The 14,486-nt window shown below is 37.7% G+C and overlaps 1 protein-coding gene across 4 annotated transcripts in view; it reads right to left on the bottom strand.

The window, feature by feature from the left end:
- The window catches only part of LOC128602207 (VPS10 domain-containing receptor SorCS1), a 248,276-nt gene that overhangs the window by 37,173 nt on the left and 196,617 nt on the right, over positions 1–14,486 (bottom strand). For all 4 annotated transcript variants that reach the window (XM_053615864.1, XM_053615863.1, XM_053615865.1 and 1 more), the window contains exons 7-12: positions 11,605–11,723; positions 11,119–11,208; positions 8,832–9,011; positions 8,154–8,300; positions 5,960–6,062; positions 984–1,060 (exon numbers count right to left, since the gene is read on the bottom strand). In XM_053615864.1, the coding sequence (XP_053471839.1) occupies positions 984–1,060; positions 5,960–6,062; positions 8,154–8,300; positions 8,832–9,011; positions 11,119–11,208; positions 11,605–11,723 (716 nt within the window). The remainder of the gene's footprint in view (positions 1–983; positions 1,061–5,959; positions 6,063–8,153; positions 8,301–8,831; positions 9,012–11,118; positions 11,209–11,604; positions 11,724–14,486) is intronic.

Below are 14,486 nucleotides of genomic sequence, written 5' to 3'. Positions count from 1 at the left end.
AGTTTTTAGCAGTTAAAGTTTTTAATTTTCTTTAAAATGGCATTTTAGAGAACTTGAATTTTGTAGAAAGCCTAGACATGGTTTAGAAGGTAATAATAATAATAATAATAATAATAATAATAATAATAATAAATTTAGATTTTTTTTTTAAATAAGTGTATTTGTGTTTATCTGAAGTAGAGGTGCATGTCGACATATATATACATATACATATATATATTGAGCACAGGTCAAAATGTTACTAATGTGAGATCAGGGGAGGGGGCACAGCTTCTAAGAAGTGTCAGTTAATATGTGCAATTGTCAGTAATTCCAGATGCATGTGTCGATTGTCTCATCTGCTGTTTTTATTGAAGACCCTGTTTATTGAAGATCCTATTGATATTAAAATGCAGAGCTAAACTGAATAAAGGCTGGCAGGAGACAATATAAAGTGTCTTGACTTTCATGTCCTTCCTAGTCACAATGTCTCATCAGCTTGTTTAATTTGTCTTGTGCTTATGAGAGGGATTGGATAAGTTGAGTTATGATGTGATTTCAGGTCATCGTCCCGGGAAGAACTTTCAGCCTGATTAAATAAAAACCCAAATAGCATCCATCGCACTTAAAACAACGTTAAATCATAAATCTGAAAGATTATCCTGACATTGTGTTTGATGGTAGGGGAAACGTTCCTGACACACACACACACACACACACACACACACACACACACACACACAAGCTTTAACTTTTTGCCACATCAAATTTTCTCGTAATTATTCTTGCCCACCATTTTTAATTAGATGGCATCCCCCTGTAGAGTTAAAACGTGCCATCATATGAGCGAGAGCCACCTGCAGGCACGCCATTGAATCCAATTTGCTCAGGAGGTGTAGTTTGATTACCAACTCTTGTATAAAGCAGGTGGATTTATAGACTTGAAGATTGCATCAATATTGAAATGACATCCCCTGAACAAACTCAGTTTTTGGCATGCTCACCTGCCTCCATGTGTTTCCAGCATCAGATGTGATGAATATGCTAATGTTATTGCTAGACAACTCTGCACCTATGGAACCTATATGGAGACACGGTGGAAAAAAAAGACATATTACATTGTGTACAGGACAGAATATTGAGGTTGTTGGATGGGAAGTTATGAATAAATTGAATAAACAAGAGATTAAATCTACAGCCAATATTCTACTACTTTAGACATCCGGTATAATACATTTAACATCATGTGCACATGATTTTGTGTGAAAATGGTTGGTGTGGATGAGGTCCAAAGGTGTTTGGGGTTTTTTTTGCTACTTTTATCTTCCATTTGATCCAAAAATATATAATTTCCATTAAAGCAAATTTTACACAGAGTAATTTATTAAAAGTAGTCATTAATTAAAACATATATCCATGCTTGTTTGGCTTTATTTTGAAGAACCACACGCACGTATATTAGCCACGGAAACAGCCTTTCAAAGGCAGAAAGTTTAATGACTTGGAGTACAGTCGTCATCTTGAGGATCACATCCTCTTAAGAATTATTTCACAAGTTTGTCAAGATGACTACTAATTAGGTTTCTGCCTTGAGAAGCTGTTTGTTAAAAAAAAAAAAAGTCAAACTACACTGTACATCGTGTACACTATAAAAATAATAAGATAAACATAATAAATAAATAAATAAAACTCAATGGCATGATCCTGTATGATCCAGGCTATACAATTTTGTCGTCAGCATGCAGGACCACGTGATTTTATGTGCATGGCCAGAGACTTTGGACACATTTTGTGGCTCCTGCTGCATTGATCAAATTGTTCGGTACTAATCCACTCAATGCTGCCCAGTGTGTCATTCATGAAACATATTGTTTAGATAAACTTTTGAATACAAAGTCAGGGAGCAAAACTGTATGTTTACTCCTCTAATAAAGGTGGTGGTGCAGGTTCTCCACTTGCTCCTTTGCTCAGCAATCTACACTCAACACTATGGCAAGCTGAATAAAGGAACACTCCAGCATTTTTTTTTTTCAATCTAATCTCTGCTTGCTTTGCATCTGTAGTGCGTGTGTGATTAATACAGGCAAAAATTCCAACACATTTTGTACTGGGGAAAAAAATAAAATACGCAACACTCACTTAAAATCAACAACTGGCAGTTGTTGAAACATATCTACTCTTTCACAAATTCTTTACTAATTGCTGTGATTTATTATTGCTAATGTAATGCATAATACAGTGCTATGAAAAAAGTTTCTGATTTTTTTTGTTCTTGTGTATATCTCATACTAAATTGTTTTGGAAATTAAAACAAAATCTAAGGTAAAACAAAAGCAACCTGAGTAAACACAAAATACAGTGTAAAATGATAATGTTATTTATTGAAGCAAAAAAGTTATCCAATAACAACTGAGACTGTGTGAAAATGTATTTGCCCCTGTAGTTACTAATTTATGTAGCTTATGCAGCAAGAGAATGATCCAAAGCATAAAGTCCACCTCTGAATGGCTAAAAAAAAAAAAAAAAAAAAAGCTAAATTAAAGTTCTGGAGTGGCCTAGTCAAATTCCTGACTTGAGCCAATTGAGATGCAGTGGCAGGACCTTAAATGGGAAGTTCATGCTCGAAAACCCTCCAATGTGGCTAAACTAAAGCATTTTGACAAAGAATATGGCCAAAATTCCACCATAGCACTGTGATTAGTTTTTTATATGGGTGATAGGTGTTGGATAACTTTTTTTTATTCAATAAAAAAAATAAAAACTGTATTGTAAAATGAGTATTAATAGCTAATGGTTAGTAGTAGTAGTAGTAGATGTCGTAATAGCAGTAGTAGTTGTTGTAATAGTAGAAGATGTAGTCGTAGTAGATGTAGTAGTGGTAGTAAATGTAGTAGCAGCAGCAGTAGTAGTAAAAGATTAGTAGATGTGGTAGTAAATGTAGTAGTAATAGATGTAGTAGTAGTAGTCGTCATCGGAATTTGGTATTAAGAGTACAAAGATCTACTGTAGTCTATTGCGCTAGCCTTAGAATACAGGATGAAACTCCATTAGAACAACTTTAATATGAATTTCTCTCAATTATCTCTCAATCTACAATCTATATTGTTGAGTGTAATGGATATAGTTTTGAGCTCATGTTTCTGTATGTAGTTCTGCAGTTTAAAGTTAAAAAAAGTTTTGTGTGTTTTTTTTTGTTTTTTTTTAATTTACCGACTCTCTTAGACTTAATGTATAACAAATATACCCTCACCACCAGTCCAGGGAAATATGTTCATGCATTCTTGTCCATAGTTATCACACATACACTACAAACGTCATGATTGAGTTGGAAAACATTAGAGTATCCCATATGGAAACTTTTCCAGGTGGAATACGTACATACTCACCTATATTTATAACAAAGCTTTAATTAAACATGGATGTATTAGTATTCATGAATTCTGACTTATTTAAGTTATAATGAATAAATAAATAAATAGCTCCCAGGTATACAACCTAGAGTTCACAAAAACTAGTTGAGGTTGAAAACCGATTACAGCTGTAAACAGTTTTATTACATTTAAAAAAAAAATAAATAATAAAAAAAAATACATAACCCTAACCCTAAACCTTTTTTTCAGTAACAAGAGCAACTCTTTTCACCTCTTTTTTCCCCTCTTCCTCAGATCTTAGACATTTTTTTTTGTTTATGATCCCTTTTCTCAGATCTTGGATCTTCCCCAGGCATTTATAGCCTGCTGAATACTTGAATGCTCTCTTTTTATTGGCTCACTATCACAACACCTGCAAAAAATGAGGGTGTGTTTCATGTAAATTACATGCATATGAGAGTAAAGTGAGATATGTTGTATGCATATAACGTAAATAATGGACTAATGGGTTGGAGCATGAGTCAATGCATCTGAAGCTGATTCATCTTTCATGCTCAGATCACTGCTTGTTTTGATGTCGCACGACAGTTTCATGAATCAGATGCATCATTCAGTCTGCTCAGATCCGCACTCGTTTCTGCACATCTTTGATGAATAAGTGCCATTGTTGCTATATTGCCAAGTTCAGCGAGAGTTTTCTGCCATCATGGAACATTATGTGAAACCTTAAATAAGTTACATCCGCCGTTCCCATGATGAGAAACCTCAGGACAGTCAAATCAATCACCTCAAATTCAGTGCGCTGAGGTACATCTAATATACTCCCCTCTGGGGATTTCCCTATCTAGAAAGTCAGAGAGCCATTTATATTCCATCTGTGTTCATCTGCAAAACAATATAGTATTTGAATATAGTGATAGACACACAGCTGTAAGAGTCATATACAAAAAAATGTGACAATTGCCTTCAATCTTATAGAATGAATTGCAGTTGGGCGAGAAGGCTGAATGAGAACATGGGAGATGACGAAAGGCAAGATTTAAAGTACTCTAAAAAGTCTCTGCCCTCACTTGTCTCAAGCGCAGCACTTAGTGTCTCTATTTGTTTGTGCTGACATGGCACTAATCTTGTTTATAGGCCATATTCTGAAACAGTTTCTCCATGGATTTCATATGAACATTAGCAGCATTATAAAAGCTTACAAGAGAAGTAAGAAAGGGTCTTAATGTGCAGAGCTAAATGCTTAGTATAACCAAAACAGTCTTTAGAGTAGTGCTGTAGTGCCAGGCTCACACTCAATAGATACGATTTGTTTGCTTGTTATCTAGCATAGATCATGGTAATGCTGCTTATCACCTTTCCCAAGTACACTCCTAAAAAAATACAGTTGTATAGTTAAGCCTACAATATGTACTGCATTTTGCAGAATGTTTTGAGTGGAAATAATCACCATGGCTATAATAAACAATCAGTATGTGCAAAAAACAAATAGATGAAAAATTGTTTTAGTATATTTAGACATGCTAGAACTATATCAAAAGTAATCTTTCTACGTAAAATGTATCAGCAGAGTCCACATGGATTGAATTTAAAGTTGTGATAGTGACAAGTTAATAGTCTATAGTCTATCTATATCTAAAAGTCTATATATAGATGATCTAATGGATATCAAGAGCAAGAAATTGGACTATCCATTTAAAGTCAACAGAAGAAGGGAAAAGTTGATATTCTATAATCTACTAAATAATAACAACAACAGTAAACTGAACCATTCAAATAAAGTGAAAGGAAAAAGGCATATGTTGATAGTCTGTTGAGTGTATATAGATTATTAACTAAACATCAACAAACAAACTGCTGCCATATTGATTCTAGTTGATAGTGTACTTAATGAGTCACCAGACAAGGTACTATCAGTGTAAAGATTTTTTTATTATTATTGTTTGTCTACAGTGGACTATCCAAATAAAAATTCTGTGTAAACTCCAAAAACTGCTGTGCTTGAAAATCCCAGGAGAGCAGGAGTATTTGAAACCAGCCATGGTAAATTTATTCCTCACTCTGATGTTTGATGTAAACATGAGCTGAAGTGCTTAAACTGTATCTGCATGGTTTTTATGCATTCTATTGCTGATTGGGGAACACTATTTTATTATTTTCTACCTAGCATGTAATAGAAATAGTCTACAAATATATGTATATCATTTAATGTTGGATTCATTTGCCCTCACTAACCAGTTTCAAATAATGGTATATAAAAATCATACAATGGTAGAATTAATGGGCAAAGTCTATCAAAGGGCTTGAGCACAACTGACTTGGCTTAAGCTATTCCTTCAGCCAAGTTATTTTCTTCAACAATCCTTAAATACCACCCTGATCTTTTGTAAAATTTGTGGGAATTATAATAAGTCAGAGAAATTTAGTTGGATTTCATAAGAAACATGCTAAGACTACAAAAACAGCACACGATACAGTCTAGACTCAATACTGTATGACAGGCATGTTTTCCAGCAGTGCTAGGTCCAGTTTACCCCATGAGATTTTATTCATTGAAGTTTTATTACAACTCTGAACTTTGAATATTGCCAGAGGAAATGTTCACTTACCTGATGCCACTATGATTCCTGGTGCTGACTCTTTGCTGGCAATATTTCCAGATGTATAAGGGTTTGCTGACACATGGAGTTGCAAATGCAAGGAACAGTATGGCTACAGTCAACACACACACCCACACAGACATTAATTTATGTCCTTAACTGTGGTAAAAATCAATATAAATTCTCTTTAAGTAGCTTCAACTAAGCTGTCACTCTATGGCCATAAAGCTCTAATTACAAATCCCACAGCAGCAGACACTCCCACCGGTTGCATCCCAACATTAATTTTGATTGGAGTAACCTTTAATGGCACAATTCTCATTACACGTCTACAAATGCCAATGGAAACCACATGCTGCACTGGCTGTTTGGGGGTTTATGAAAACTTTGACATTTTCTGACAAATAACTCTATAATGGGGCTGAAAGCAAGGCCGGACGTGAGACCATTAATTAGTCAAATTTATCAAACGGGTATTTATTTTTTGCTCAAGCATCCAAGTGAAGTAGACGAATGCTCCTCTGTCACAGCAATGGTTTACTGAGGGATGTCTTTACCTACATGAAGACTAAATAGCATACAGTGGACCATTTGTCAATAATGTAGTAAAATTGTTTGGAAATGTTTTCATAGGCCAAACTGAATTAATATTTTCTGCAACATTCCCAAATGTTTCAGTGACACAATTTTTTTTTTTCATTTTCACATATGAAATTAATTGTAAGTTATCAAGCTTGCTCATGTGGCAGCCTATTTGCATTTAGTTGTGCCCCAAACTCCATAAAAGGCAAAGTTCACAGATCGGAACATGACAAAATGATGAAAGAGTGAATCCAAATGGCGGCATATGCTAATGCTGCAGTCGGCTTGAGGTTGTAACTCATAATCCCCAACCTCTGACTAGAATGAAGCCCTACATTAAATGGTATCCTCAACTCTCTGAGCTCAATCCTCTGAGCTCAGCGAATGGCATCAAATCAACATGGCTTTGCACAGCATCAGCAGTGAAACAGTAGAGCTTTTCAACATGTTGTTTCACGTAGTTAAACTCGTTCTGCTTCCTCCAGTTCTAACAGTGGGGATTTTGGATAATATCAATACAAAGGGTTTTCCCTTTACATTCACATGTGCATACAGTCCCCTCCAAAACTTTTGGAATGGCAAGCCCAATTCATTTGTTTGTGCTATACACCAAAGACATTTGGATTTGAGAGCAAAAGATGGATATGAGAGGATATGAGTTTATGATTTCAGCTTTTATTTATAATCACGTGTTAAACAACATAAAACACAAAACCTTTTGTATCAGACCATCCAATTTTTAGGTGAGCAAAGGTATAGGAACAGATAAGCATTGAAGTAAATTAAAGTAAATAACACTTAATATTTGGTTGCATATCCCTTGCTTGCAATAACTGCATCAACTGATTGATTTTCCCGTTTTTCTCAAATTCAAAATGGCTTGATTTTCTCCCATAGACAGCTCTCCGATCTTTATATTGGCATATCCTTTTCAACAAAAAATGCAGTCTTCACTGGTGAAACTGAAGGCTAAAACCAAGAGTAGCTATTTATTGTTTAAACAATCAACCTAACAGGACACACCTGGGTAACAAGAAATATCTGTCAGTCACATGTGTCAATATTTTTGGGTGGTCTGTTACAAAATGGTCTATGCTCTATGTCATTTAACACATCTACATATAAATACCAGGAAATAAATGTTGATATCTAAACTCTCTTTTCGTATTCATCTTTTGATCTCAAACCCAAATGTCTTCAGTCTACAGCAAAAACAAATGAATTTTCCTTGCCATTCCAACAGTTTCAGAGGGGACTGTATGCAAACAATTCAACGTGTGCAATAATGAGTTGTGAAAGAAGCAATGCTGCCACAACGTAATTGCTGCTCTCCTTAGAGAATACAGGCAGCTCAATACTTTATGTCACCTGACCTTTTAGTGGAAGGTTGATGCCATGCCATTGGACTTTGATGAGTGAGTGTGTTGAGCGTTGCTCTTTTTGATGCTTAGCTCTGACTACATTAGACACATTTTAGACAGGCGGCATTTAACAAGAGCTCTAAGTCTCATTATCACTCTCTCTCTTCCTACCGTCTCTCGCTGTTCCTCTTTGCCACCCACCCTCCCTCAAAACTTACACACTCACACACACACACCCCTTTTTTCTCATCCTGTCTCACCAATATGCAGCTGATGCTGTTCCCTTGTAGATCAGTAGAGGGTGCCTGCAGCAGTCTCCAGTCTCTGCCTTTATTGTACGTGATGTATGTCTTCACTTGGTCATCTAATTTCTTGTTGGCCAAAAACATACCTTTAATTCCTGCTACCTGCAAACCAAGAATGAGGCAGAACAGGACGTCATTATGTGTTCAATAACTGGATACTTTAATCTGGACAGTGGCAGCAATTTTTAGCATATGCTAATGGTGATGGGTGGTGACCTCAATCAAGGCACTGGATTCCTCTCTCCAGGCCAGGTTTATAGGGTGAATGCTATCATCAACAGTGTAATTATATGATTGTGAGATAGGGTGAGACTGTGATTCATGTTAGCCTATCCATATGCACAACCAGTGCATAGCAAAATTGAGTAGATATCACAGAAAGATGATGTGTATTACATTGACATCAATGAGGTAGCACAGAAGTTTGAGTCTTTTGTATGTGATGCCATGCACATTTACACTGAGCATCCATCTTACATGAGAAAGGAGAGGAAGAAGCAGAACAGAAAGTTTAAATGTAAGAATTATTACCCTTAATCACCCTCAGTGAATAAGGAATTGTCTCCACTTTAGTTTGACTGCTGGTCTTAATAGACAAGAAGATTTAGATTTTTATAAGCAAAACTGGAATACCTCATATAGATCAATCATGACGTTGCCCTCAGGTCCCATGCTGCTCATTACGTTCTCCAAGGCGAGTGTGTAGTACACTCCTCTGGACTCTGAGACGTAGAGGTTATAGGTGTCATTCTGATTCCACTCCTGAACCGCTGCCACCACCCGGTTTTCATCTGTACTGATCACGTGCAAGTCCTGGGAAGTAAAAGTAGGTATAGATATTGTCTTTAGGCTAATGGTAATAAATCACTTGACATATTCTGAGCAGATAAACTTCTTTAGAACAGGGAACCTCAATCTTGTCCAAAAGGACCAGTGTGGCCACAGACTTTCATTCCAACCAGGCAGGAGTCACACCTGTTTCCACTTGTTTAATCAGTTCATCTTGGGCTCCAATCAACTATCAAGTATGCCTCCTATTTGGCTAGAATGAAAACCTGCAGTTGCACAGGCCCCTTGTGGACAAGATTGATGACCCCTGCTTTAGGATCTTGTGATATATGTGTGACGGCCTAGGAAAAAAAACCCTTCACATGTTCACATATTCTGATATTTTCCACCATATACAGTATAGTCCTGAAAAAATGTGTTTCCTGAATGGAAATGTCTTAACCACAAATAAAGTTCTAGTACCTCTATGTTTATAACCTGATCCACTTACAGAAAAACAACATTAATGCCAAACTGAAATATATTATTGTATATTATCTGCAGAAAACAAAAAGAAAATTTGGTCAAAGTCCTGCTATCTTTTTTGCTTTTTTTCCAGCCACTGTCACAACTGACGGGTTTTCTCACACCGCCACACATTTATCTTTCCTTTGTCACTGTGATATTGTTTTTCTAATAGTTGGTGTACTGAGAAGATTTCATGTATTGAAAGCTTCACTGACTTGAAATTATCCCAGAAGTTTTAAGTATTCTTCAAATAGAATATCTAAATTTTATTCCATATTTAGCATACTTGTAAATGCAAGTTATTGGCAAAATTATCAATATTAATATTGAAAAATAGCCAGCACACTCCATCGATAAACTGTTTATAGGCCTGCTGGCAATTAGATTTTTTATGCCTTTTAGCAACACTTTTATTTTATCTTGAAACCCAAAACATTTGATTTGCTACACTTACATACATAAAAAAGCAAAACCATTAGCCTTAATGTGATTTTCATTTGCAATCAAGCACGGCTGAATTTAAATGCAGTGGCATGGAGTGAAGGGGCCATGTGGAGAGCCAGGCTGATCCTGCCCCGCTGTGCCAAAACAGATTAATAATCATGATCAGACCTTATTCTTTTTACCCAGCTCTGACACACAACTAATATTATTATTAGCTTTAAACTGAGTTTGTTGGGCTCCGCTAACTTCAAAAACACATGCTGGCAATTTGCCAATTTCATCTACCACTGACTATGCGGGCCACACACAAAAGAGCTGTGGAACCTGATTGAATTAAACATATTTAATTTTCATATGTGAAGTCTAGGACGCACTGTGGCTTTTGCCTCACACCTCCAGGGTTGGGGGTTTGATTCCCGCCTCTGCCCTGTGTGCGTGGAGTTTAAATGTTCTCCCTGTGCTTCCGGGGTTTCCTCCGGGTAATCTGGTTTCCTATCCCAGTCCAAAGACATGTGTTGTAGGCTGATTGGCATCTCTAAATTGTCTATAGTGTGTGAATGGATGTGTGAGTGTGTGTGCGATTGTGCCCTGTGATGGGTTGGCACCCCATCCAGGGTGTCCTCCGCCCTGTGCAACCTTGTATATGATAAGCGGTACAGAAAATGGATGGATAGATGGATGATGTTCCTTTCATTTTAGACTTCACATCTATCCATCCATCCATTTTCTATAGCGCTTATCCTTCAGGGTCACGGGGAACCTGGAGCCCATCCCAGGGAGCATCGGGCACAAGGTGAGGTACACCCTAGACCAGGTGCCAATACATCGCAGGGCGCAATCACATACACATTCACACACCCATTCATACACTACGGACACTTTGGACATGCCAATCATCATGTCTTTGGACTGGGGAAGGAAACCGGAGTACACAGAGGAAACCCCAGCAGCATGGGGAGAACATGCAATCTACACACACACAGTGTTGTGTGGTGGGAATAGAACCCCCAACACTGGAGGTATGAGGCGAACATGCTATCCACTACGGAACTAGCAAGAAACAGTTCAGATTGTTCTAGATTTCACTTGTGTGATAATGAACATTATTAGATACTCTGTTAGTATTTTAAACTAAAGCTAATTTATGTATATGCATGTCAATCTTTTGCCTAGGAATTACCTTTGGAAGCGTATATTTGGGAAGCTTCATTGGTGTGAACAGGTCTCGCCTTGATGACACATAGTAGATTGGCCGACCGCCTGTTGACACCTTTGGATAATAGAGACAGACACAAACACAAGTACAAGAGGTTACTTTTAGACCAGGTGGCAATTTACCAGCGAGTACAAGCAGCCCTCTGTAAATGCTGTTAGGTGTTAGAAACAATTTATCAGCTCTAAATTGCTTGGTCACTTTGTCACATTGAATCGCTTCCCAAATTTAGCCCACGCTGTATGAGCTTTATAGGTAGACAGGGACAAAAAACATACAGAACAAGATGATCATGGGATGCCTCTGTGAACTCACACAAAGCCAATTCCAACTCTTTCTCATGGACGCCATCTTTCACTATGGTGTTTTTAACAGTGTCTGGTGAATCTGTCACCACTTCGGGGTAAGTCACCGCTCTATTCCCCTGCCATGTCACCTCCGTTTATTACTCACCTGCACAAACACATACTCGTCCTGCACCACCAGAGAATTGGGGTCGATGTAGCCGGGGAAAGGTTTGCCCTTGTTGGCCTCCGTACAGTTCTGCAGCTTGCAGGTGATGTACAGAGCCTCTGAAAGAATCGGTAATGAAAAAAAGTCATTACAGAATGTTCTGGCTTTAGGAAGAAAGCATGAACCCATGCAACAGAGTCCTGCTAATATTCTTTACTAGGTGTAGAACAATTTGATAAACATGTAACATAATATTACAGAACTCTGTATCCATTTACATCCCTGCTGAAAAAACAAACAGACAATAGAAACCACCACAGAATTCTAATGGTTTCCACTACAAATACAAGTAGAAACCATCAGCTAACCATTAAAATTACTATTATTGGCCTTTAATGGTTTCCACTAGACATAACATGTCACCAATAGAAGGCAACAGATTACCAGTAGAGATCCACAATTACCATTACAGTTTCCATTAAAACCAATACAGTTCCCATTATAACCATTAAAACCAATACAAATTCCGAGGGTTTCTTTTTTTTCAGCAGGGATATCACGTTTGTAAAGTGTATGGCACTGAATGACATTGCAGCAGCACTACAAATTACTATATTATTTGTATAGAGATATGTCTAGAATGTGTTTTAAATATCTGAGATGCAGATTAGGTCATAGGAAATTATTAGCAATAATTATTTGCAATGTAGTTCTATGTACACAGACTTTATTACTATTTTATTAAATATTATTATAAAAATTCTTCATAGTCTTCATTCAGTCATTTTTTATTCAGAATCATAATCATAATCAAGGGGTTGATTCAGAACACTTCTTTGTGTGAACACCTTTCAGGCCATGGCGATGTCAGACTATCTGAATAGTCGATGTACATATTTCGTACCTGATGCCTCCAGTTCCTTAACCAGTTAATTTGTTGTTCTCTTGCAGTTCAGTTGAACTTTGCAAACCAAATTTTGTTCATCTCTTAATTTAATGCCCCCTTCCAGAGTTAACTTGTGCCCCCTTCTAGAATGATGCAGTGTCTGTGTGATCCCAATATTTCTGATTTCCACATATATTTTTAATGTTTTATGCATGTAGAAAAAAATTTAATGATGTCAACCCAAATCTATATAGTACTGATATATGACACTATATGTAACTATAAATGGAAAAAAAAAAACTGAAACCCACTCATCCCACTGGCAGAGAGAGCCCTCTCCTGAATATTGACTACACCTCACCTCACTCCATCAACGGTAAGGCTCTGGATTGAGCGTTGACAGTTTGGGACACAGACATGCAGGTACAAACCTCGTTTGAATATTTTGCAAAACAAATTAGAAAAGTGTTCGAATATCGCGCTGGAGGACTGGATGTGCACCTACTGCACCTCTGCCAAGAAAAACAATCTGCTGCCGAATATGCTGTTCACTTCCGCATGCTAGCCACCCAGAGCGGATGGGATGATCGCGCGTTAAAATTCTCAGTGACCTCTTAAACCAGTACATCATCGCCTACATAGACGACATCCTCATATACTCCAAGACCCAAGCACAAGACATTCAGCAGGTGAAAACAGTTCTGACCCAACTACATGAAAACCACCTGTATGTTAAGACGGAGAAATGTGAGTTTCACACCACCAACACCACTTTCCTAGGATACAATATCAGTCACCAAGGAGTGGAAATGGATCTGGCTAAAATTAAGGCAGTTACAGAATGGCCACGCCCCACAACCATCAAAGAACTACAGAGATTCCTAGGCTTTGCCAACTTCTACCGACAGTTCATCAAAAACCATGGATTGACTGCAGTCCTGTTGACTTCCCTCCTAAAAGTTAACCGAAGCAATTATGCTGGACAGACTCAGCACAAGCTGCATTCAACACTCTCAAAACTAAGTTCACTACAGCCCCTATCCGCAAACACCCAGACCCAAGCCTCCCATTCATTGTAGAGGTTGGTGCCTCGGACTGTGGGATAGGAGCCGTGCTCTCACAAAGACACGGATCTCCAGGCAAACTGTATCCATGTGCCTTCTTCTCCAGGAAGCTGACTGCTGCAGAGTGGAACTACGATGTAGGCAATAAGGAACTTCTCTCCTTTATTGTATACTTTATGGAGTTACAGACACTTCCCACTTAAATTTTTGTGCCTGTTCTTGGGTTTTATAATATTTATATAACCAGCGACAGTTATTGAGTAGCCTTGATGATTTGTAGGCGGGGGGGTTGGTACTTTGAATTTTGTTTTCCTTTGTTGTTGTTGTTTTTTTTCTTCTCAATGAAATATTTGGGAAAGGGAAGGGAGGAGAGAAGAGAAAAGGTAAATGAATCACATGAAAATTAATCACATGTAAATGAATCACATGAATATGAATCACATGAAAATGAATCACATGTAAATGAATCATATGAAAATGAATAAATAAATTAAAACATAAGGAACTTTTCTCCATCAATTCAGCTTTACAAAAATGGAGACACTGGCTGGAAGGGGCAGCTCACACGTTCCAAATTTTATGGTCCGTGGTCAAAAACCCAAGTCCATGGTCAAAAACCCAGACCACAAAAACCCAAGGCACGCACAATGGTCACTATTCTTCACCAGGTTCCAGTTTACAGTCACCTATCATCCCGGCAGTAAGAACTACCACATCTCTCCTTCCTTTCATGTGTCACTGTTGATACCCACCCAAAATCTGTCCCAGAAACCATGGACATAGAACCCCTACCATCACTGGAGATCGATGGAGCTTGAACATATCTGGTCAGGGAAATCCTGGACTCCAGAAGGAGAGTAATTTTTGGACTGGGAAGGATACACACCAGAGGAGAGAACATGGATAGCTGCCAGAGACATCCTGGACCCCTT

This window comes from Ictalurus furcatus, chromosome 26 (genome assembly GCF_023375685.1).
Source record: "Ictalurus furcatus strain D&B chromosome 26, Billie_1.0, whole genome shotgun sequence".
Lineage (NCBI taxonomy): Eukaryota > Metazoa > Chordata > Actinopteri > Siluriformes > Ictaluridae > Ictalurus > Ictalurus furcatus.
The sequence above is the reverse complement of the archived record's forward strand: the minus strand, read 5'-3'. Positions and strand labels throughout refer to the sequence as shown.